The sequence below is a fragment of the Emydura macquarii genome, unplaced genomic scaffold, assembly GCF_026122565.2.
Source record: "Emydura macquarii macquarii isolate MOO-44397 ecotype Brisbane River unplaced genomic scaffold, CSIRO-AGI_Emac_v2 contig_3305, whole genome shotgun sequence".
NCBI lineage: Eukaryota > Metazoa > Chordata > Testudines > Chelidae > Emydura > Emydura macquarii.
In genome coordinates, this window is record NW_027133442.1 from 346,266 (window position 1) to 371,184 (window position 24,919).

At 44.3% G+C, this 24,919-nt stretch overlaps 1 protein-coding gene across 1 annotated transcript in view; it reads left to right on the forward strand.

Moving 5' to 3' along the window:
* SLC24A3 (solute carrier family 24 member 3) overlaps positions 1-24,919 on the forward strand; it is a 329,684-nt gene that overhangs the window by 302,184 nt on the left and 2,581 nt on the right. The window contains exons 14-16 of the mRNA XM_067532815.1: positions 718-832; positions 2,706-2,818; positions 24,736-24,801. Of these exons, the coding sequence (XP_067388916.1) occupies positions 718-832; positions 2,706-2,818; positions 24,736-24,801 (294 nt within the window). The remainder of the gene's footprint in view (positions 1-717; positions 833-2,705; positions 2,819-24,735; positions 24,802-24,919) is intronic.

Genomic DNA, 24,919 nt, shown 5'->3' on the forward strand with positions numbered 1-24,919 from the left:
ACGGTTAGAGGCATCTCCTCTGTGTTGAGTTGCCTGAATACAATATGCTTATGATAGAATTATGTTTGGGTTTTGTGATTATTTAACTATTATTTGTATTATAATAATGCCTAAGGCTCTGACTCATAAACTTTAAGTTCAGAAGGGACCATCATGATCATTGAGTCTGACCTTCTGCATATTTCAGGCCACAGATCCTCACCCACCCACTCCTGCAATAGACCCCTAACCTCTGGCTGAGTTACTGAAGTCCTCAAATCATGATTTAAAGACTTCAAGTTAGAGAGAATCCACCATTTACACTAGTTTAAACCTGTAGGTGATCTGGACCCCATGCTGCAGAGGAAGGCAAAAAAAACCTAATGAAGATCAGGTCCTTATTGTGCTAGGCATTGTACAGGCAGTCCCTGCCCCAAATAGCTTGCAGTTCTTAGACAAGGCAGATAAAAGGTGTAGAGAAAAGAGAGGCCTCGTGAGGTGAAGTGGCTTGCCAAAGGTCAATGGCAGAGTGGGGGATAGAACTCAGGTCTCCTGACCGTATGCCTGTTGCTCCGCCCACTGGACCCCCCCCTCTCTTAATTTTAGCTTTTCAACTAGTTTTTTTATATCACCATCAAGCTTACAGAAACTGACCCAGAACATATTACGATATAAGGCCAAGGTTGACTAGGTTTTAACTAAATTTAAACATCTTGACAGTTCTGTTTATTTCCCTAGGTTACGATAATTGGCTACACATTGGGTATTCCAGATGTGATCATGGGTATCACATTCCTGGCAGCTGGAACCAGCGTGCCGGACTGCATGGCTAGCCTTATAGTAGCAAGACAAGGTAGGTTTGCTTTCTTAATCAGCAAACATGGATGTAAAACCACTGCAAAAGCATCTTCTACATGTCCATTGCCTTTTAAGGAGGTACAGGGGAAGTATGGATGGCTAGCCTCCAGATAAGCTTTCCTGATAAAGAGGATGATGTGCAAGTGCATCTTTCCTGAGGTGTCCAGACTCCATTCTCAGGGGGTCCAAGCTTTGGAAACACAAGTTGGGACTGAAGGGCAAAACATCAGCATTCCCCAGCTCTCCTTTACTAGCACAACTGGAAAAATGGGGATGGTGTATAGTGTGCCTGCTACTCCGGTTCTGTAATACAGAGTTTCAAAGGTGTGGCAGAAACGTACGGGTTTGAAATGAGAGTCCAACAGATCTCTAATAGATGCAATTACTTGAAACCATTGCAGCCTGTGAACATTCACTCTGTATTATTCAGAATCATAGGTTTCCAGAGCTATGCTCTGAGGCAGAATGGGCAGAGGGGTATGACACAGATGGGGTAGAACAGCCTCTATTCTTCTGTCCTTTTCAGGTTCTTATGCCTCTAGGGGCAGATCATCAGCTCATGGAAATTCTCATAGCTCCATTAGAGCAGAGGAACTGGCCCTTAATGTCTTGTATTGGTTCCATCTAACATTTGGGGAGAACAGTCTATGTCAAGCAGTCAAACTTATGTGGGGTCTGAACTACTTTAGTGGCATACTAATGTGTCCAAAGGAGCAGCAGGAAGTGATTCTGATGAGGGAAATCAATGCTGATTTGAAATTTAATACATGCAGAGAGAACAGGAGATTGTCCTACAACTAACTTGCCATCACATAGAAGGTAAAGGCCATTACTGAATCTAGATCAGTGGTTCCCAACCTTTTTGGCTCGAGGGCCACAGATATCATTTTTACAACCTTGAAGGGCCGCCAGTCTCCACCAGCAGTGCCCCCCCACCCCTCCCACTGCAGCCAGACGGAAGCAGTTCAGCGAGGAGGCTGCCTTATCGCTGATCTCCCATCTCCCTGGCTGCAGCAGGGAAACCACATGCATCCTATAGCCCTGTGCGCTCCACTTGGGTCCCTAAGCAGTGGCTCCCTTCTGCAGCTGGGGGGACAGGAGATCAGTGCTCCCCTCCCTCTGGCTCCAGCAGGGACCCCAGCACCCAGGGACCCAGGTGGAGCACTTTGCCGTCCTCCCTGCTACAGCCAGGGGGAGGGGAGTGCTGATTTCCCATCCCCTTGGCTGCAGAAAGGAGCCTGCACCGGTCTTGTAGCCCCACGGCCACGTGTTCCGCCTGGGTCCTTAAGCAGTGGCTCCCTTCTGCAGCCAGCGGGAAGGGAGCCACGGGCCACTTTGAAAGCCTTCGCGGGTAACTTTTGGCCCCTGGGCCACAGGTTGGGAACCACTGATCTAGACTATGCTTGAGCAGCATTGCCAACACCAAGCATTCAAAAATCATGTTTAACTTGAAAATTATGGGTATTTTTTTTTAAATGGGCTTCTTTTTATTTGCCTTCTGGTTTCTGAGACTTTGGGGGCAGTTGATTTGTTTTCTCCAGCTTTTCTCCGCAACTGTGAGAGCTGGAAAATTATTATTTTTAATGATAACTGAGATTTCCATGACTCCAGGAGCTGGGGGTTTAAGAAAAAACGAGTTTGCAAAACTGCAAGTTTAGGAGGCCAAGAGAATGTTTCTTGGAGATACATATGCTTTCCCAGTATGCCCATTGTTTTGGAAGAAATGAGCATCAGTTATAAAGAAAGGCCAAATCTAGCCGGTGTTAATCTATGCAGAGTCAGGAGTAGTTCAGATGCAGACATTCTTGTTGAAGAGCAAGGAGCCTTTACTGAAATGACTGATTGTACACCGTTTCCTGTTTCTGCAGGCATGGGGGATATGGCTGTGTCGAACTCCATTGGAAGCAATGTTTTTGACATTTTAATTGGCCTGGGTCTCCCATGGGCTTTGCAGACTCTAGCAGTGGATTATGGTTCATATGTAAGTCCTAAATTTTATTGATTTTTTTTACTAAATACAAATATTTCTTTTAGGCTTCTGTCGTATTTTCAGTCATATAAAAGTTCTTTCATTGAATTTGAGTGAGCAAATAGCAATATCTGTGTATGATTTAGGGAAATTGTAGTTAATTCTCTGTAGGATTTGTGGCATGACTACTTTTATTTCCTGTTGAACGCAATAGCCCAAATTGCAATAACATACCACGTTACATTATATTTTGGTGCATCTGAATGGATACACGAGAGACACAGAGGTAAATTGTTTAATAATAGACTGAAATCTCTACTCTGAATGGATAAAAATAGAATCATAAAACACATAGATTAAAAGATTTGGATAGGAACAAACCAGTATAGCTTCTGGAAAGGAAAATCATGCCTTACTAAACCATTAGAATTCTTTGAGAATGTCAATAAAATAGTAAATGAAGGAGGCTGTTAAGAAAACTAAGTAGCACGGAGTGATGGGTAAAATATTATCATGGATCAGAATATCACTAACAAGGCAGAAAACAAAATGAAGAAATAAATGATCAGTTTTCAACATAGGAGAAGTTGAACAGTGGGGTGACCTAAGGAACTGTATTAAGGAACTGTTGTTTAATAGATCAATTAATAATCTGGGAAAGGGAGGGAATAGTGAAATAGCGGTATTTGCAAGTGACAAAAAATTATTTTGGTGAATTAAGACTAAAGAAGACTGTGAGGATCCAGAGCAACCTAACAAAGGTGACTAGGCAATATGATAAATTAATATTTTGTTGACAAGTGCAAGATGATGCACATAGGAAGGAATCATTTGAACTGCTTCTTCATATTGCAAGATACTAAGCTAACTAACTACTCAGGTAAAAGACCTGGATGTTGTTGTGGGTAATTCCATGAAAATATTTACCAAATGTGTGATGGTGGTCAAAAACAAAAGAGTGTTAGGCTGCCCATAAAGGAAGAAGTACCAGAGACTCCCTGAAATCCACTAGAGACTTTGCTATTGATATTAATTTTACATAGAAGACACTCAGATACTACGGTGACCATGTAACTATTGACTGTATCATAATGTATATACACAAGATGGGCAAATTAAGATTGCACGGGCAACCTTAATTGTGGCACTTCCTAATTTGAGAGGTGGACTTTGCAACCTTAACATTCTTTTAATACAGATTTTTGTACCTCTGGAACAATCTTTTAATACTTAAGCACAGATCTTCATCTGGTGTAAATTATCATAGCTTCAAGGAAGTCATTGGAGCTATAACAGTACACCAGCTGAATATCTGCCCCTTATTGTCTCATGCTTGCCTTCACTTTATATCATCCTGTGTAGTTGAATGGTGAGGAAAAATGTGATAACAGGTTTTTTAGTGTCTGATTTCTCTATCTCTTAGATTACATTTGGAAATTCTTTGTGAAGCTGCAGTAATCATTTATGTTTGAGATTATGTTCTGTTACTTGGTAGGGGGAAGAACATGACTGATTGGGGGGGAAAGAACAGCAGGGGAATCACTCTTTTTCTATAGTTTGAGAGGTGTTAGAAGAAATCATTGGCTAATTTTTGAGACATTATTCTAAATCTGATCAATGAACAGTGCATTTTTCATGTGTGTTTGTTGTAATTATAGAAAATGTAGGGAGAAAAACTGTTGTGTCTAGCCCCAAGTCACCCCATCAACAATTGTGCTGATATACTTTAAAAATAACTTTTTATTTATTCTGAGGAATCAATTTTTCATTATGCTTCATTCCTTTGGGGAGGTCAGTGATGTAATTTAAACTAGTTTAGGGACAGATACTAGACCAAGTAGTCCTGCTGCAAACCCCATATTTTAGACTCCAGATATTCTGATTAAAGACTTTTGAAAATGGAAAATGCAGTTTGGAAATCTGACTTTTCCTTTTTCTCCAATGTTTGTCACTAAATGACACAATTACACTATCTCCTTTTAATTATCATCATTATCATTTATATTACCATAGCATCTACAAACCCTATTCATGGAGCAGGCTCCCACCATGCTGAGCACAGTACAAACACAGAACAACAAAGACAGTCCCTGCCACAAAGACCTTACAATCTAAGTAAGATGTCAAGGCAGTTACTAAGGGTGCACTCTTGCGGAATCAGCACCAATGTCTATGATTCAGGCTGCATAACATTTTTCAGTCTAATCCTTTGTTTTCATGCCCATGTAACTTTTTGAAGCTTTTGCCTTGTGGGCTGAAAAGTCCCTGACTCCTTGTCTGCCTGAAGGTGATTTGTTCGCAAAGTTGGAACAAAAAGAGTTCTGACATTTTTCCTATCAGAAAATAATTCTCACAGCATGATTTTGAACATCTCTGCAGCTGAAACAACTGGAGGTTGAAATGTGAAATCAGGCATGGAAATAGCCCTCACTTTGAGCAGAAGTGCCTTTGGATGTTCTGAAGATAGCTGTTTGATTTCAGTGTGTACTGAGCCTTGGACAATTATTTACTGTGCAAGTACAGTCTTTTTAATACTTCCACTAACTACTCATGGTCATGTGCTTACAGTTAAGCATGTGCTTAAGTGCTTTGCAGGATGAGGACTGCATTGCTCCCAGCATCTAAAAGTGGAAAAATTCATACAAAATACACTCTGCCTTCTCAGTAAAGGATTGTCAGAGGCTCACATCCAAACAAGTTTTCTTCAGAACAGCCAAGATGTCTTCACCTGCCTGGCTCATACAGTGGGACTGCTCCGGTGCTTAATTGAAGCGCGTACTGAAGTGTTTCACCAGATCAGGCCCAGAGTGCTCAGCATGTTGCAGGATCAAGCCCAACGTGCGAGGCTAAGGAGGGCTGCACTATGCCTGGCTACCTGAGTGACAGAGGACTAGATTGGCAAAATCACAAGCCCTGTGTATGGGGTGGCACTGGCAAGGAATTGCTGCTCTCTGAGGCACAGTTCCTCCCTGCTTCCCTCTTGCTTCTGAGCCTATACCAGTACACTCCTGTGCCAGATCAGCTGGCCAAAGTTGTGGGGCCAGAGTCAAGGCCATAACCACACCCTGCCCTCTCCTTGCACACCTGCTGCAAGGAAGGGCTGTGATGGGCCCACGGCATCCACTGCCCCCCTGCACTCACTGACCTCGGGACAGTGGAGACCATAGTGAAAAGTCCATGGATCTTGTAAAGTGCAAAGGGATTATGGAGTGGTAGTGAGCAGGGCTTGCTCTTGCACTGTTGTACCTTAGCCCTGCCGCTCTCCATCTGACCTCATAAGGGCTCAGGAGATGGTATACCTCCTAAGGTGCAAAGGAAACTGCTTTTTGCTGGTGCTGAGCCAAACAGTTCCTGATCATGGAATTGACATGTGCCCCTGCCAGCCAGAAAAGCTTCCAAGTCCTGCAGAGTGAAGCTGCTGCTACTTCATTTCATGGGTTTCTCCCACACTTCCCCATTATCTACCCAAAAAAAACCCCAACCAACAACCTGGGAAATTCCTTATAAATATGAGAAGGTGCACGGTCAGGCATTCAAGAATCAGGAAACGGCAAGGTTTTTCCACCCCCACAAATGCATCCATGATTAATTCACAAGAAGAACAAAGACACCTTTGCATGTGGATTAAACTTTGACACCCTCTTGAACAAAGCCACAAAGTGTTGTTTATTGCTTTAAGTGAATGTAGTGCGTATTACCTGAAAACTGCAGTCTGTCTATCTACAGGGCATGTTCATCATTTAGAGGCAGTGTGGTCCAATGGGGCACAGGAAACCTGGCTTATTTTCCCAGCTGTGCCAGTGACCTGCTGTGTGTGCCCGTGGACAAGTGTCTCCCCCTCTCTGTGCCTATATTTTACCTCCCATCCTTTGTCAGTCTTGTTTATTTACATAGAAAGCTCTTTGGGGCAGGAAGTGGCTCTTACTATGTGTCTAAATAGCACCTAGCCTGATGGGGTCCCATATGAGTAGGGATTTCAAGGGGCTGCTTTAACATAGAATCTTAGAAATGTAGAACTGGAAAAGTTCTGTCTAGAAACCTAGACAGGTGTTCGTCCAACCTGTTCTTAAAGCCTTCAGTGACAGAGCTACATTCACTTAAAGCAATAAACAGAACCGAGTGGCTTTCTAATATGATTCTGTGATACAACAGCCCCTAGATTTCCTCACTAAGATCAGAGCCCCCACAACCTCCTGTGGAAGCCTATTCCAGAATTTAACTACCCTTATTGGTAGAAAGTTTTTCCTAATATCTAATAAAATAGCAGCAGTGCAAGTTCTCCTGTCCTGCCCCGCCCCACCCACATGGCAATCAGCCTTTGACTCCAAGAGAGAGCAAAGGACCAATTAAAACTCAGTACAAATCAAAAAGATCTGAATGTATATTTCATCTATTCACTGTTTTAAGCTTCAGCATATTAAAGATCTTCCATGAATAATTATACTTTCAATCTTGATGAAAAAGATCCAAAGCTAACGTCTCAGTATTGAAGAGCAGTGACCTTTTGACAGAATTCTGACATTTCACTTCAACTGGGAAAAGAGGCTGGGGTTAAAAACAAAACTAAATTAAATAATGTAGTGGGAATCGAATTCATTTTTCTAGATCATAGCTCATCCCTATATTTGTTATGTTTTTCCTCTGAATAGGACATAAAGAGGAGGCTGAACATCAGTAGCCTGCTTTCATGCATGTGTAACAATGTCCTCACTGTTTAATTTATCCAGATTATTCATTGTACAATGTGATCACATGTTTATAAAGCAGTCTTACAAACAACCCCACAATCAGCAATGAGAGTTCGCCTCAGTATTTACTTCACATTCATGGATTTAGCCCAGAATCCACAGCCAGCTAGACTAAAAACTATATCTGCCGTGTAAGGACTAGATCTCACTTGGCTCAGAGATAGTCCACTGACAACGGTGATACTTGTGAAATCTGATTGTTCATTATTTATTCAGCCCCATTGGGGTGTGCCTGGTACTGGACTAAACATAGAGAGGACAACCACAAGAAGCTTACACTGAGGGATTTGTGAGAATAAGTATTAGGACTACTCACATAAATAAGGTCTACTCACATCATTAATGCTCTGCACAACTGGGACCTATGTTTGTGACAGCTAAATATGACTTTGCTTATGTGTTAAACACTGGAAGATTTCAAAGCTAATAATTACCATTTAGAGCACTGTTCTTTAAATATTTGGCAGGTTCCCAACTTCTCCTTTGGTTTGCCTCTTCCGAAAGAGGAAGTCCCCTAAGCTATTTTTGAAGCTTTGAAGAATTTCCTCCCCCTCCCTCTTCCCCCCCCCCCCCCAAGAAAAGATTAAAAAAAGAAAAGCCTGTTTGAATGTAATTGCTTTTGAGTTACCATCCAAAACTGCAAACACCCTCTTCCCCTTCTACCCCCTGGAATGAGGAAGATATGAGCAAGATAACTGAATCATGCCCCAGTTGGATGAGGGGATTTGAAATTAAATTTGAGAGAAAGCACAGGGTAAATGCATTTTAATAAACAAACTCTTAAGGTACTTGTAGCTTTATAACCAATGGAGCAAAGGCACTAGTGAAAAGAGTAGGTAGGCTGAAAGTCAAGCCTCCAGTCTAAAAAAGTGTTTAAGCACACAAGTAACTTTAAGCATGTGAATATGCCTATTTGCTTCAGTGCCATACGGAAATGCAGTTTAATATTGAATGAGACATTTCAGGTCATTTCAACAAACCAAAATATTTCAATTCAGGACAACCTGACCCAAAACAAAATAATATTTCAGTTTTCCTGACAGAAAATCGGGGTGGGGAGAGGAATTGTTGGAAGAACTGAAATTTTCCTGAGGAAAAATGTTGATTTTGTGAAACCACATTTTCCATAGAAAAAACCTTCGAATGGAAAATTCCCAACCAGCTCTTCACTTAAGTACTTGTTTAAATCACATTAAGTCAATGGGATTTAGGTCCATGCTTAAAGTTAGGCACATGCTTTGCTGAATCAGGCCCAGGATGAATATCTTACAACACATTAGGTGAAATCCTGGGAGTTTTGCCATGTCAGGGGGTGCTGGGATTTCACCCCTATCATATGCTCCTTGGACCAGAGCTAGCCTGGGTTCATGCCACCATCCATCAGAGACAACCCATCCACGGGGCCCCTGAACTGGATAGCCTGCTTTCAGGGAAGATAGTGGGGGCAGAAAGCAGCCAAAGGTCTGTGATGGCCAGTGCAGCCCAGAAAGTGGAAGGAAATGTTGGCTGGGACAAGTTCCTGGGCAGAGCAGACAGTGAAACATTGATTCAGTGCATCCATTCATTGATCTCTGCCAGGAGGGCTTCTGTGGCACCTAGGATATGTCTAAACTGCATTTTAAAACCCATGGCAGTGAGTCTGAGCCTGGGTCTACAGACTCACACCTCAGCGCGAGGCCTGAGAGCCTTAAAATCAACACTGTTGACATTGCCGCTTGGTCTCTGAGATGCAGCCCACACCATGGGCTCCAGCCCAGCGTCTACACAGCTGGGTTTAGAGCCATCGCGCAAGCCTGGATCTGTAGACCCAGCTCTGAGACTCGCTGCCGTAGGTTTTAAAACGCAGTGTAGACGTACTCCTAGTCACACACTAATGCTGCTTTCTCTCCCTCTCCCCCACTTCCTGACGCTAGTCAATGAGGCTGCCTACGGGGGCTTGACCCAACTTGAATAAACCTCTCACTCAAGGCCTTTGGCATTTTTCCTCTCCTGGATCCAGACATTCAGCTCAAAAGGAGTTGGGTGGGGAGAAGAGGTATTAGACTTCTCGTTCCATTTGTCCTTCCTATAACAAATGAAGGAGCTTCTCCAGCTCATGAAATATCTCTTGATCTGTTCCATTCTTTCCTAACCTATTTAGGTTCCTATGCTACACCCATGCCCCTGGTATCTAAGCGTGATCATGAGCATCCTGACTACCGAGCACAGCTTATTGATTAGGAGAGAAAGCTTGCACACTGTAAGACACTGGACAATAACTGTGGATCATTGGACACTAGCCATAGTCAGGGTCTGTTGTATAGCATTTCAGCAAATGCTTCACAGTACTAGTTCATTTAGTCTCCAGTTTCTTTTTATGCAAACAGATACAGAGTATCTTGTTAGCCACTGGAGCACTATGTCCAGTTCCAGTATAAGAACAAAATGTTAGAGCATTTTCTCTGGCCTTCTATATTTGGAATGGTTAAAAGAGTTTGTCACCAAGAAAAAATTCTGTGTAGAACTGACAAAAAACAGTGGTCTTAGCAGACATTCTACATGTTTCCTAGCATCTCTAGACCTAAGGATGCTTGTTTTAACAATACAAAATATTCTTGTCACCAAAAATATCTAACATTCCCCTTTAGGGAACTTCACTGTCACTTGTGTGCTCTGACATTCAGATTAAAAGATGCTCCTAGAGTTTTCTCCAGTGTAATGTCTGGTAAAATCCCTCTATATCTGTTATTTTGTCCTATGTGATTCATAATCACCAATGGCCAAACTCTGCTCTCATTTACACTGGTGTAAATCCAGAAGAAATCAGTGACATTACACTGGTTATATACTGGTATAATGAAGAGCAGAATCTGACTCCTTTTTCTTCATCTATGTAATAGGCTTGAGTATCATGATGCATACATACCATTAGCAGTGTGCTATACTAGGACTTTATAGATGCTGACATTTTTTAATCTTATGTGGTAATGTGGTTTCACACACTAACCAGCCAATAGAGTGCTCATAGCAGGAAATAGGTTTAAGTGGTAAAGTTCTGGATGTGAGACCCCATTGTATTGTTAATGGTATGTTGTGCTTCTGGAGGGCCTTTCATCCAAGAATCGCCAAGTGTTTTACAAACATTTAAGCCTCACAAAATCCCTGTAAAGCAGGATTCCTGTGCCCATTTTACAGATGGTCCATTGAGCCACAGAAATATTAGGCCATGCAGTCAGCATTCTCTTCTTTGCTGAATTATAGCTCACTAGCGTTGTAAATACTTTGTACAGACCAATACTACCAGTGCTGTTATGAGACTTATCCCAAAGGGTCCCAGTTATGCCCCCTTAGTAATAGTCTTATTTATTAGGATGTGTATTACAGCCACAACTGAATTCCCCAACTGAAATCAAGGCCCATCATCCTAAGCACTGGAAGCAATAATTTTAAAGATATTAGACACCTAACTCCCATTGAAATTCTTGGAAGTAAGGCACTTAAATACCTTTTTAAAATCTTGCTCGGTACTAACATAATATAAACAGAGTCCCTGAAAAAAGCTTACAGTTGACTTAGACAAGACTGGTAAAGAGTGAGTGAGCAGTGAACCAGTCAAAGAGATGAATGGACTTGCTAAAGTCACACAGCAAGTCAGTGGCAGAGCTGGAATAGAACACAGGTCTCCGCATCCCAGTTCGGAGCCCAGGCCACTACATCATAATAATTTTGTTTAAGTGACACTCTTGGTTCTGATGTCTTGTTTCCCAGTTGGTAACTGTCAGCATAAATGGAGACTAATCCAAAATGTCACTCATTACAGAAGACATTATTCCAGTGCCCTGAGGATCTACAAAACATGTGCATCGGTCATCAAAATCAAAAAGTAATCCTACAAAAAAATGGAAACAGACGAATTGCTAAGGCATGTAGGGACAAAAATCACATCATCAATCATAAGGCACAAAATGAATTACACCTAGCAAGGGACATAAAAGGTAATGTCAGTTGCTGGCTGTGTGTGCTCTACCAGTGTGAATTCTGTCCCAGCTCTGCGCAGATAACTGAGACACCAAATCACAATTGGCTTATCCAATAAGACCAGAGATCTGTTTCAGTAACAAAGGCATCAGGCCAAGTTTATTGTAGACAAAGCACGCTTTTAGTATCCCGCAGACTCTACAGGACCACTAACACATGTATGCATGTTACAATGGACCAGCTCAATAAACGGCAGGACTTTCCATTTCCCCCTAGGCTGGACCAAGACAAACCCTTTGAAGCCCTTTTTTATACATTGATTCAAACAAGGTGCATATTTCCCCTCTGATGTGTGTAGTTGCCACCCTCTGACATGGTAAGATACCACCGTTTACCTTGTATCAGATGATTCAGCCAAAACATCTTTATCCATCATATTGTCATTCTGAGGAGCCCTTGTTATCTTTGGGATATTGGGATGTTCTGGCACCTTTCTGGAATATGCTTGTGTGAGTGTTCTGTACCTAGTGCTTCTTTAGGAATGTCTTTATCAGCTCTGTTCTTGCCAGTTACTGTGAGCCTGCCAGCATTTACAGCATGACTTCTGCTAACTTTGCTTTATAATAGCAGGGCTTGACTATTACTTTAGCATAGGCCTCAGGCCTCATACCTGGCCTGTTATACTAGGTCTCATGTCTCAGGCTCTCACTTTTTACTACAAAAAGCAATGAGAAGAGATTCTTTAAATACATTAGGGAGCAGAAGAAAGATAAAGGAGAGTGTAGCTCTTAAGGAGAGCTAATAACTAATGACATCAAGACATTTAATGGCTATTTTGCTTCAGTCTTCACTAAAAAGGTTAATGGTGACAAGATCTGTAACACAATTAATTTTAACAACAAGGGGGAAGGAACGCAAACCAAAATAGGTAAAGAACAGTTTAAAGAATATTTAGATAAGTTACATGTATTCAAGTGGGCAGGGCCTGATGAAATTCATCCTAGGATACTTAAGGAACTAGTTGAAGCCATCTCAGCACCATTAGCAATTACCTTTGACATCTCAGGGAGACCACATGAGGACTCAGAAGCCTAGAGAAGGACAGACATAGAACCTAGCTCTAAAAAGGAGAACAAAGAGGAACCAGAGAATTATAAACCAGTCAGCCGAACTTTGTTTAATAATTTGATCCAGTATCTTTCCAGGTATCAATCAGTTGATAAGCACATGGAGGATAATAAGGGTTATAAGGAATAGCCAGCATGGATGTGTCAAGAACAAATCATGCCAAACCAACCTAATTTCCTTATTTGACGGGGCTAATGGCCTAGTGGATGGGAGGGGAGAGCAATAGATGTGATATATCTTGATTTTAATAAGGCTTTTGAAACAATCCCATATGACATTCTGACACATAAGCAAGCTAAGGAAATGTGGTCTAGATTAAATTACTCTAAAATGGGTACACAAATGGGTGACAGGCCATACTCAAAGATTAGTTTTCAGTAGTTCGCTGTCAAACTAGGTAAGCGTACGTAGTGGAGTTCCCCATGGGTCACTCCTGGGTCTGGTACTGTTCAGTATTTTAATTAATAACTTGGATAATGGAGTGGAGAGTATGTTTATAAAGTTTGCAGGTGATGCCAAACTGGGAGGGGTTGCAACCACTGTGGAGGACAGGATTAGAATTCAAAATGACGTTAACAAATTGGAGAAAAGGTCTGAAATCAACAAGATGAAATTCAATAAAGTCAAGTACTATACATAGGAAGGAAAATTCAAATGCCCAACTACAAAATGGAGAATAATTGGCTTGGTGGTGGTACTGCTGAAAAAGATCTGGGGGTTATAGTAGATCACAAATTGAATATGAGTCAACAATGTGATGCAGCTGTGAAAAAGGCTAATATTCTGGGATATATTAACAGGAGTTTTATCTGTAAGATATGGGAGGTAATTGTCCCTCTTTCCTCAGCACTGGTGAGACCTCAGCTGGAGTACTGTGTCCAGTGCTGGGTGCCAGACTGTAGAAAAGATGTGGACAAATTGGAGAGAGTCCAGAGGAGAGCAACAAAAATGACCAAAGGTTTAGAAAACCGGACCTGTGAGGAAAAGTTAAAAAAACTGGGCATGTTTAGTCTTGAGAATAGAAGGCCGGGGAGAAAGCTGATACACCTTCAATTATGTTAGACATTGAGGGTTGTGATCAGTTGTTCTCCATGTCCACTGATGGTAGGACAAGAAGTTATGCACTTAATCTGCAGCAAGGAAGGTTTAGGTTAGATGTTAGGAAAAACTTTCCAATTGTAAGGGCAGTTAAGATCTGAATAGGCTTCCAAGGGAGGTTCTGGAGTCCCCATCATTGGAGGTATTTAAGAACAGAATGGATGAATACCTGCCAGGGATGATCTAGCTTTATTTGGTCCTGTAACAGTGCAGGGGGCTGGACTTAATGACTTCAAGGTCCCTTCCAGCTCTCCGTTTCTCTGATTCTATCATTTGGTCTCTAGTATCATTCTCCCTTTCTCAGTCGGCACTGGGAAGACCTTGGAAATGATGGGCTCAACCTAAGTGATCTTTAGTTCTTCGCCAGGGGCCTGAAATGAACCTTGGCTATAGTGAATCTCCCTTCTTGGAATCATTTGTTCCCATGTGGACTACAGTGTGGACTGCTCCTTTACAATGTCAGACACCTCATTGTGGTAATTTCTCCTGGCACCCAGGAGGCAAGGAGCCACCCTGGATTTTTCCTCTGGATACAGATGCTTGGAACCCTCCTTGTGCAGCCACCAATCTGGATTAGTTGATTGATCTTTCTTTCTTTCTTTCTTTGTCACAGACTGACAGGAGTCTGGTCAAAGCCTAAAGCTACTTCTCAATCTCATTTTCCTCCAGGGTAGAACAGCTGGTGTTGATGACCAGATTGAAAGGTTCCATGGTTGTTTGCCATCTCCTCCTTCAGGAGGATTATCCATGATCTCAGCCTGTAATATCTCTGGTGGTTCCTTTTTTTGTCTCATCCACCTTGTCGTCTTAGGTTTATTCCTGTGCCTTCAGCTGTTGTTCAAACCAACACCTCTGTCCATTCTCCACCAGAAAGTAAAGCAGCTTGCAAATCAGATGCAAATGAAACCCTCCTGGCCTTTGTCTAAGAAAATAAATATCAAGAAGTTTCCTCACCAGATTACATTGGTCTTCATGATCTCTTCTATATCTCACTTATATTATTTCATGGTAGTCTCTTCACTTGTTAAGACCTGTCAGTGTCTAGACTTCTGCAAAACTCTCCTCATCACTGCTTCCAGAGTTCACTTAGTCACACACCTTTCTACCTGTCTCGGTACTGGCTCTGTAGCTCATCTAGCCCTCATGTAGAGCTTTCCAGCAAAGAACCACACTATCCTGATTCCCTGCAGCCTTTAGAAATAGTTCACATTTTCAGTTATTCAACACTTGGAGTCCTCAGCTGGTTGTTGCTACTGAAATCCCATTGGATTCAATCCTTGGGAGCCAAGTAATGCAGGACTAGCAAATCCGGAACAGCAGGAAAAACCATCCCTGGGAAAGGAGATTTGTTTCCGGTCTTTCTTCCAGTTGCTTCCCAGGTCTCCATCTGGCTGCCTTTGCTGAAGGTGCTGCATGTTCACAGTCAGAACAGGCTTGGGCCAGGATTTTTTTTAACCTTCTTTGGGCAGCAGGGTCAGACTCAGATCCACCTGGAACTGGAGCTCACCCCACTTTCCCCTCTTGTATCTATTGTCATCCTTTGTATCTGTAGAGCAAGTGTGTCAGCTGCACTGTGGCGCTGATCAACTTACCCGTCAGCCACTAGAGGCAGGCTTTAACTGTGAAGGCTGTTGAAAGCTGATGTCTGCTCCTGTTTTGGGCATCCCCCAGGTGCAGTCAGACAAAACTGCCTGTAATATGGGAAGTGAGGCCAGCTCTAGCTCCCCCACAGAAGAATGTTCTTGCTTTCAGCCTTGGGACTGGTGTCATTTCTTTGGCCACAGACTCTAAAACGAAACATATTCCTTAGGCCTATTTAAATGCGGATTTATAGCACTAACATTCACATGCTAGTGTCCTGCATACACATTCCTAATGAGTGTGCTGTGCAAAAGTGCCACCAATGACCGCATGTTGGCATAAATTCACATCACTGTATAACAATGAGTGAGTGACCAGGCATGTAACCGTTTTGTGTAACTAGTTCCTGTCTGACAAAGTATTATTCCACCAGTGGAATGGGCCCCGCCTGCTTGGCCTCTGTGCTATGAAGTCGTGTATTCGTCTGAAGCATTAGCAACCAGAAGGCCGATTTTGCAGCCCTTACTTATGTTAAGTAGCTTCTGTTTACATGGGGCGGAATTGGCCACTTGCAGTCCAATCGAAGCAAGGCCCTGTGTCAGGAGCAGGGTGCAGATTGAGTAATCACAGAGTCACAATTGATCTCTGCTTCCACATTGCCTCAGCCTCTTTGGTGAGACCAGGGACATGCATAGGAACAAAAATTTCACTGCTTTTGGAGGGGCACATTCTGTACCCCACAGCACCGGAGCCAGAGGAGCTCTGTGCCCCCACCAATTATTGGGGGGACCCCATGCCCCTGCTTGCGCCCCCTTGTGCACACCCCTGGATGGGATAGCTTCTTTCCCCCTCCATGCTATCTCACCTATGTTGGACTGGGGGTGTGGAGCCAATTTCCCATCTACTCTCCACCCATCTGCACAGCTTGGGGAATAGCCCCCAGGTGGCAGCTGCTCTCCCCCTCACCCAGAGCCTGATGATATCCGTAGGCTGTGACTGGGAGTAACAGAGCTCCTTACTCCCTTAGGCAGGAGCATAGCTGGCCTAGAAATGAACCCTGCAGCTTTCTTTACCTATTTTGCATTCATTGATTCTCTTCATTCTGGACCTTTATGGCTGGGGGTGGAATGATGTATAGCGATAAAAACTTCCAATCCCCCAGGGCGCTCTCAGCACAGGATCCAGTTCTCCTGCACCTCTTGCATTCATTACTGGTTACCTTGAGTTTGTACAGGCACTGCCCCATGCCTGCGTTGTTCAAAACCAAGTCCTTTGTGATACGAATTGTGGTGGATTATACAAAGGAAATTCACACAGCAGCCCTACGCAAACCTATCCAGGAAGGAAATGCACGCAGACAGGCAGGAATGTAACATGTGTCCTAAATTAAAGCTGCGCTGGTTGCACTCTGCAGACCCCTGTCATGTTTCAGGACCAGAGGAAATGCTGAGTTCACTGCCTGAGTGATGCCAAACCCAGAGACTGCAGGAGAAACTATCCCAAAATTTGGTTTGGGAGCAGATTCAGAGCCCTCAGCTTTTGCAAGCAGAGAGGGCAGGAAATATACCCGAGCCATTGCGATCAAATGAGATAATTTCTTACCTATATGGATCCTGGAGCAAAACTGGTTTTGGTTTTGGCAGCAGCAAGTCGTTTTCCTCTCAGCAATGTCCAGAACAGAACTGGAGAGTAGAAATACATTATTGCCTTTTGTCCCCAGTGTTCAACTTCAAATGCTGCTTGAGAGGTTGCCCTTCAGTGCTTATTACTGCAAGAGCTATCTGGAATTCATGGTAGCATCCTTGCATGTGCAGTGCAAGAAAGGGAAGAGGGGAATTACCCCCATTTGAATTCAAGCTGTATATATTTTGAACTTGCAAAGCTTTCAACTATAATCAATCAACACACAGTATGCTCCTGTCCTGCTTAGCTGTGTGATTACAAACCAAAGCTCTAAAGGAAGTTTATTTCTCCTTATTTCAATTCCAGAGAGTGCTTTGCTTGTAGACAATTGTGTCCCAGGAAAGGATTTCATATTTTTAAATAAATGGAGGGAACTGAGTTTTTCCCCCCTCCATGATTTAGAAGGAAGTGGTGTTGGTTGGAGGTAGGGCCAGGCAAATCCAACTAAGGGTGTGTCTACAGTGCAAGTCAAAGTGTGATTGATTGCATTGCATTATGGGAAGGCATACCCACACTAGCTTTAATCTAGCTAGCGCAGGTAACAGTAATATAGACGTGGCAGCATGGACTTCAGCACAGGCTAGCAACCAGTGTACAAACCCACTGGGGAGCCCGGGCACGTACTCTGTTTGCTACCCTGTTCTGAAGTTCCTGTCACCATATCTACTAACTGAACTTGTTACCCATGCTACCTAGATTAGAGCTAGCACAGGTATGTAGGGTGACCAGATGTCTTGATTTTATAGGGACAGTCCCGATATTCAGGGCTTTGTCTTATATAGGTTCCTATTACCCGCCTACCCCGTCCCGATTTTTCACACTTACTGTCTGGTCACCCAACTTGTATGCCTACCTGTGCGACAATTGCACCTTCACTTGCAGTGTAGATGTACTCTTAGACCCTGCTTCCCACTCTGCTCAAAACTCAAACTAAGCCCAAGCCCTGTTTGAGGGTTTATAAACATTTTGCTAGCTTTATTTGCTCTGAATTTAGAAATATTGACATACGTCAAGCAAGCCTATTCTTACATTATTCCAGAGCTAACCAGGAAGACCAGGAAATACCAGTAGTCTCTTGAGACAGCTTGGTCTTGGTTGATTTCCAGCTTAGTTTTGCAAATTGGAGCAGTCTGAACACTTTTGTCTAAGCATTTGAACCCATTTCAGAGCGTTGCAGCTTCCCCCATGGCTAGTGGGAAGTTGAGTGGGGAATAGATCAGGCTGCAGCATTATTATTATTGGCCAAAGAAGCCTGTGAGAAGGCTACGATAGCAAAAACATGTGCAGGTAAAGCCACTAAGACAGTGAGCCATATTGTGGGCTGAGGGGAACTGTAGTGTATGTTACACATTGGAAGTAAGTGGCCTGGAAGACAATAAAGCAATGTGACCTGCATCATTCTGGCCTTCGGTGTGTGTGTGTGTAAAATGGTGTAACTTAAATGCCCTGTGCCAGACGCAGGTGTGGCAGGAAAAACATCTAGCAGGTGAAGCAGCTAAGATAAAGCAGCAGGAGCGCATTTACACCTGTTTTGCTGTTCTATTTGCACAACATGTGACACCACTGTTTACATCATCAAATAATTTGGGCCAGGCACTTGCAAGAGATGTGCAACCCACTTACACCAAGTCTGAGTCTGGCCCCTGAGCACTCCTCTCTTCTTCCTTTCAGGAGGAGAAGAATAACCGATGTGTCTTTTGGAACAAAACCTTCTGTGTTTTCATTAATATTAGGGAGGTGGGTTTAGGGTTTAGGAATGGGCCAGCTAAGGGTGCAGCTGCAATCTCTTCCCTCCCTGCTGCTTGTACAATGAGCTCAGTCCTGCTTGGCTTTGTCTCCTAGAGCGAGAATACTGTCCAACTGCCCTCAAAGACTGGAACAATGTCGCTCTTCGGATCCAAATGTCTTTAATCTCAAACAGGCCTGATCCTTTCCTGAATGCCCGATGTAAGGTCAATGGCAGAGTCCCATAGCATCCTAGCATTCAGTGACACTTCCATACCCCACAGCAGCAGGCAAAAGCAGAAACAAAAAATGGATTATATCCGTGCAGAGGGCCAGCACCTCAGCTGGCACAAATCAGTGTGGCACCAAATCAAAGGAGCTCTGCCTACTGACAACAGGTACAAATCTGACCCCTGTGCAGTTTTGTATTGATAACTTTGTTTATCCACTGTTTCCTTCTGTTGTTCTCAGTTCACCTACTAGCAGATTCTTCCCAATTTTCCCCCTTCCGGTCTGAGTCCTTCCACTTCACTGGACCCACTCTTATTGCTGTGTGGCATACAGAAAAATATCAAGCACCCATTTCTGACTTCCAAACCCCCGTGGAAACTTCTTCTCAGTTGCTTGTATAACACTTTGCATTTCCCAACAAGGTTTTTGCCCAGTGAATTGCAGTTTTGGTTCCAGAAAATACAGCTGCGGTATCTATTTCAGCCAACTGAGCTTCCTGACAAAAGTGCATTCCATGGCTAGCATTGTTTTCCCCAAGGAAACCACCCCTTTCTGTTTACATGGAAGGAGTTTCATCCTGCCATCCATCCAGCAGACAGATGAGGTAATCAGAAGAAGACAATGTCTTTTTAAATTTTTTAAATTGTAATGAGGCTGTAATGGGGTCACGCTACTCACTACTCAGCAGCGCCTCCTTGGGACTCATCTGGGGAAATAGCTCATCACTGTTCACACCCTGTATGGTGGTCGCTCAGCCCATTGCCCCATGCACTCGCTCTGCAACTGCTCTCCTGTTTGGCCTGAGCTGCAGTGCCTCCCTTTCATGGCTTAGCCTCCAAGTCATCATCATCCTCCCCTTTCATTATATTATCAGTCTCCTTCCTCAAAGTCTCAGACAACCTCCATCTCCACTGGGCTGACTGCATCACTCCTGCAGGGATTGGTAGGGGGATCCGGGCCTGCCTACCCGGGTTCCAATCCAGGAACCCCCAAACCAGCATGTAGGAAGGCGCAGTGGCCTTCCTCTGAGCCTGGGCCCACGGAAGGGCCGCAGGCACCCAATCAGACTCTAGACTGGCCGGCAGCCCGGTCTGCCCGGCAACCAGACAGCTGGGCCCCGATAGGTCCTGCCGGGCGGCCAACCCGGCAGCAGGGGGGCGGAGCCTTAGGGAGGGCGGCAGCTATAAAAATCAGGCCCTACAGCCCAGAAGGAAGAAGGCTGCCGGCAGAGACAGACGCGTTGCCTCGCCAGCTGCGGAAAGGGGCTGAACCTAGCCAGACTACTGCCGCAGGTAACCCCCTCCCGGCCTTGCGGCCCCGGCGACCCACCTCTAAGGCCTGGGTTGGGCCTCTGGGCCCTCTGGACTGGCCGAGGTCTCCAGGCCCGAGGCGCTGGACCCAGCCTCAGGCCCGCAGCGGCTGGGACGAGCCACCTGAACCAGAGGGCTGGGAGTTCCGCCCAGAAGCTGGTCCGGACCTGGAGGAGCTGCCAGACGCCCAATCCCAGGAGGCGGGCTCCAACCTGGAGGAGTTGCCGGAGGCTGAACCGTACCCACAACCCTGCGATCTGGAGGAGTTGCCCCTCGCTGAGGAGCTTCCCAGTCTGCCCCCCGTGGACGCGGAAGGACTGACTGGACTACCCCGTGCAGTGTACCCCGACGACCCCGAGGAACCGACGGACATAGGTACCGGGGAACCAGGGGAGGAAGGAGCCCAGGGACAGCCAGAGGCGTGGCTGTACGAGGGGTAACGCCCTGTCGGCGTGTTGCGGCAGGAGCCCCGCCGACTGAGTGGCAACCCCGTGCCACTGCTAGGGCCCTGGGCTAGGACGCAGTGGAGTTGGGTGGGCCTGCGTCCCCCTCCCCTCCCCCCGGATCCTTGCCAATCCCCAAAAGGGAAATAGCCTCTGCCGCCCGCTAAACTCGAGCCACTGCTCCTTGCTCGCCCGCCCTGCCTGGGGGCCAGGGCAAAAGACTCCTTGCTCGCCCGCCCTGCCTGGGGGCCGGGGCGAAAGACTCCTTGCTCGCCCGCCCTGCCTGGGGGCCGGGGCGAAAGACTCCTTGCTCGCCCGCCCTGCCTGGGGGCCGGGGCAAAAGACTCCTTGCTCGCCCGCCCTGCCTGGGGGCCGGGGCAAAAGACTAAAAGAATAACATTCCCCTGTTGTGTAGGAAGGCGCAGTGGCCTTCCTCTGAGCCTGGGCCCACGGAAGGGCCGCCAGGACTGGACCGGGCAGGAGCCCGTCCTACACAGCAGTTCAGGTCTATCCCTCTCAGACCTTACTGCTCCTTCTCTGGACTGTTTCCTACCCTGCTTTTCTCAGGCTCCTACTCTCTCCCCTTTGTATCAAGGAGTGTGACTGCAGACTCATCCGGTTGCAGTCCCCTATCTATTGCCAAATTCATCTCTTTATAAACCCTGTGCAGCTCCTCCCACAGCTGGACTTCATCAGCAATTAGGCCTTAGCACTCCCTGGCTTTCCTCTAGGTGCAGCCTATAGGTTAATTGGCCTAATTTACTCCTTCAGGCCTCCAGTGGGGGGACACCCCATCACAGGGGCATACAAACATGAAAATTAAAGTAGTTCAATTAGACAAATATTCTCCCATTGCTTTCAAGAAATCATCTCTTTCTAGGAGGATGCTAAGCATCACAAAGGAAAATCTAGTGTCATTTAAAGATAATAACTCAGCCTGAAGATGCAAGGTTGCATGTCTACAATGGGATATTTTATTTGATTCAAGGATCGAGGCATATCTTGTTAACTAAAAGTGAAAACAACAGGCTGGGAAGGAAATCTCGTCCAGACCTCCGTACCCATAAATACAGCATGCCCAAAGCGTGGGTCTTAGAGGAGAGCAGAAAGGTTTAGAGAGAAGCAATGGAGAAGGTCCTCAGAACTCAAACAAGGATGCAGATGCTCCTTCCAACCCTAGGAGAAAATGTTGTTTCAGAAAAACTGAGGGCTGGTAATTGAGGCTGTGAGCAGAAATGGCTCAGGAAATTTCTTCCATTCTCTGTCCACAGCCACACAAGCACACAGCTTCCTGGTTGGCAAGATCAGTGCTTTTCTCTCCTTCAGTTACATGGGCGAGGCTAGAATTGGCCTTCCTGTTCCGAAGCAAACCGAGTTCTAGTTTCCTTGAGCAGTCAGACTACTGAGAATAATACATGGAGGCCTTGTTAATCTGGAGCAGCAGCAGAATTCCAGAATTTGCTTGGGCTTCGAGTTAAGTATAAGAATTGTAATATCTCCAGTTCATAGCAGCAGTACAAATTTAATGAATGGTTCTCATTATTATTATTCAATTTCATTCCAGTGGTTTCCACGGGTTCCATTATGCTGAGCACTGCACAAGCACAGAATAAGAGACAATCCCCTCTTCAAGCCTACCTAAGGCTCTGATCTCACAATGTAGATGCACCGCACCTCCAGCACAGACACCCATTAAAATAGTGAGGTTCTGCATGCATAGAGGCATCTGCCTTCTTGCAGTTTATTGCAGGACTATAACTGCAAAAATGCTAGAATTGATCTCCCCTTTCCAGATTCAGCCAGTCAAATTCTACTTTCAGTTGCACTGGGTGACTGAAATCAGTGGAGTTATTCTGGATTTACACCTGTGTCATGAGAGCAGAGTTTGGCCCAGTGAGTGGCCAATTTGATTTTCCTGAGTGTGTATGTAGAACTATGTGACTGTCTAAGGAGTCCTGTGCTGCATAGTTCTTGAGGCTGTAGCCTTCCCTTGCATTTGCAATTCCTAATTCTCTTACAAATGTGCCACTTTATAATCCATCTGAGAGGATGTGAGTGCTGAAAGATGGCGGGTGAGACACTGTGTACCATTATTTCCCCTGTTGGCATTTGAGTAAATTACATGATCACAGAAAATTCACATTTGAATTGCTCATTGGATTAAGGACAGTTTTACAAACCAGAAAGAAATCCAGCTGTTGAAACACAAGACCTCCGTTGTTAGAGGTGTATGAATTTTTATCCTCAGAATTATTTTCTGCTCTGCAAATCATTTGCAGTAATGGACTAATGCTTTTGCTTTGGTCTGTATACATCTGTAGACCCAGCTGAATAATTAAGGGCTGGAAGAACACTGCACTTTTAGCTCTCCTCTTAACAACTCTCCCCTCTCTCAGTAACAAGTAGAGTTATGCTATTGGAAATATTCCTGTACTAAAGGAAAGGAAACACACCCAGACAAACATTAGAAGCATCCTCATTCAAAGTATCTTTTAAGGTTGCTTGTAGTGTGTAAACTGACTTCCTGCTAGGGTTAATCTTTACAAAGAATCTTAAACTAACCGAAACGTTCGATGTGCCCTGACAGATTTGCCTTTTGGATGCCTATTGGTTCTAACTAAACTTTGCTAATGATTTCTTTGCACAGAATAAACCAAATTCTTCCCTTCTGTAACTCTATTGATTTGAGTGGAGGAATATATTTGGCCCAGTTACTTCATAATGCTCTATTGGTAGTAGTGCACTGCTGGAATACTGCTTTAATAGACTGGAATAGCACTACAGCACCTATCCAGAAAACAGTCTCTACATTATCCTGCTTTTATGTGATAATATAAAATAATGTTTTTAAAATGAGACCTATTCGGTGAGGTGTGCCCAGGAAAGCATAGTTAGAATTTGAGACAGTCTTATATTATATAGGCACATCAGGTTTTAATTGCATGGAGGAAATAAAGAATTCAGTAGCCTGAAGAGTTAAACTTCAATAGCCTATGCTATCCACTCCACAGGGTCTAGCTGCTTTGCTTCATATTGGGAAGGTATTAACCTTCCAGTGAAGGAAAAGAGTCTTGTACATTTCTCTCATTGAAATCCTAGTGCAAACACCTGTCCTTCCATGTACATGGGCCAGCTGAAGCAGAGAGTTTTGACTCTGCCAGCTTGAGTTCAGAATTGTGCTCTTTGCTATGCCAGTTGTTACTGCTTTAGAAAAAACAAAGTACCTAAAGAAACCAACACTAAAAGCTCTGACTGAATCATGTGAGCACAAAGGGAGGAAGGATGGTCCAATGTTTATGGTTTTTGCCTGGGACTTGGGAGAGAGGTGTTCAGTTCCCTGCTCTGCTAGGTTTCCTGTGTGTCTTTGGACAAGGCACTTGATCTCTCTGCATCTGCATTCTCCACCTGCCCAGTGGGGATAATAGCACTTCTCTACCTCATAGGGGTGTTGTAAGGATAAACACATTAACAGTTGTGAGATGCTTGGATTCTCTGTGGGATGGGAGCCTTTGGCAGATAAACAGAACAAAGAGCCTTTTCACTCAGCACTAAATAATTGGGATCTTCTACTGATATAAACTGACCAGGCCAATTTGCACTGGCAGAGGATCTGTCCATTAGATTCCCTCTTTGTCTCCTTTATGCAGCCTAATAACAGTAGCGGGGGAAAGGACGTGTCCTTTCCCCTAATTATTCATGCAGGAATCACACAGGCGTCAATCAGAAGGAAGGCATATTTCCATGGTATAACCTTACAAGAGACTAAAGAAGAGACAAGTCAGAGCTGGGGTGAGACTGGCAGGCTTTGTAATGCTCTCAGTCTCTGAGTATGTCATCCTTTGATCAAATCTCTTCTTCTGGAATTGGGAGTGGGCTAAAACCAGTGATATAATGGTCTTACTTGGCTTTTACATTGCTGGAGACCTTGTTTAGAGACTGTGGTTTATGGCTACAGATTCATTAGCAGAGATGAAATCTACTGTTCAAACTTTTCACATAATTTTTATAAACTTCCTTCTTTTCAGATCCGGTTAAACAGCAGAGGACTTATCTATTCTGTTGGTTTGCTGCTGGCATCTGTTTTTGTCACAGTATGTATATAGTCTTTTATTCTTCATTTCCAAGATAGTAATTGTATAGACATTTGCTCTTTCTCCACATGTGCCTTTTCTCTTAGAGCAGCAGCAATTGCTGTGAGCAGCAGCAATT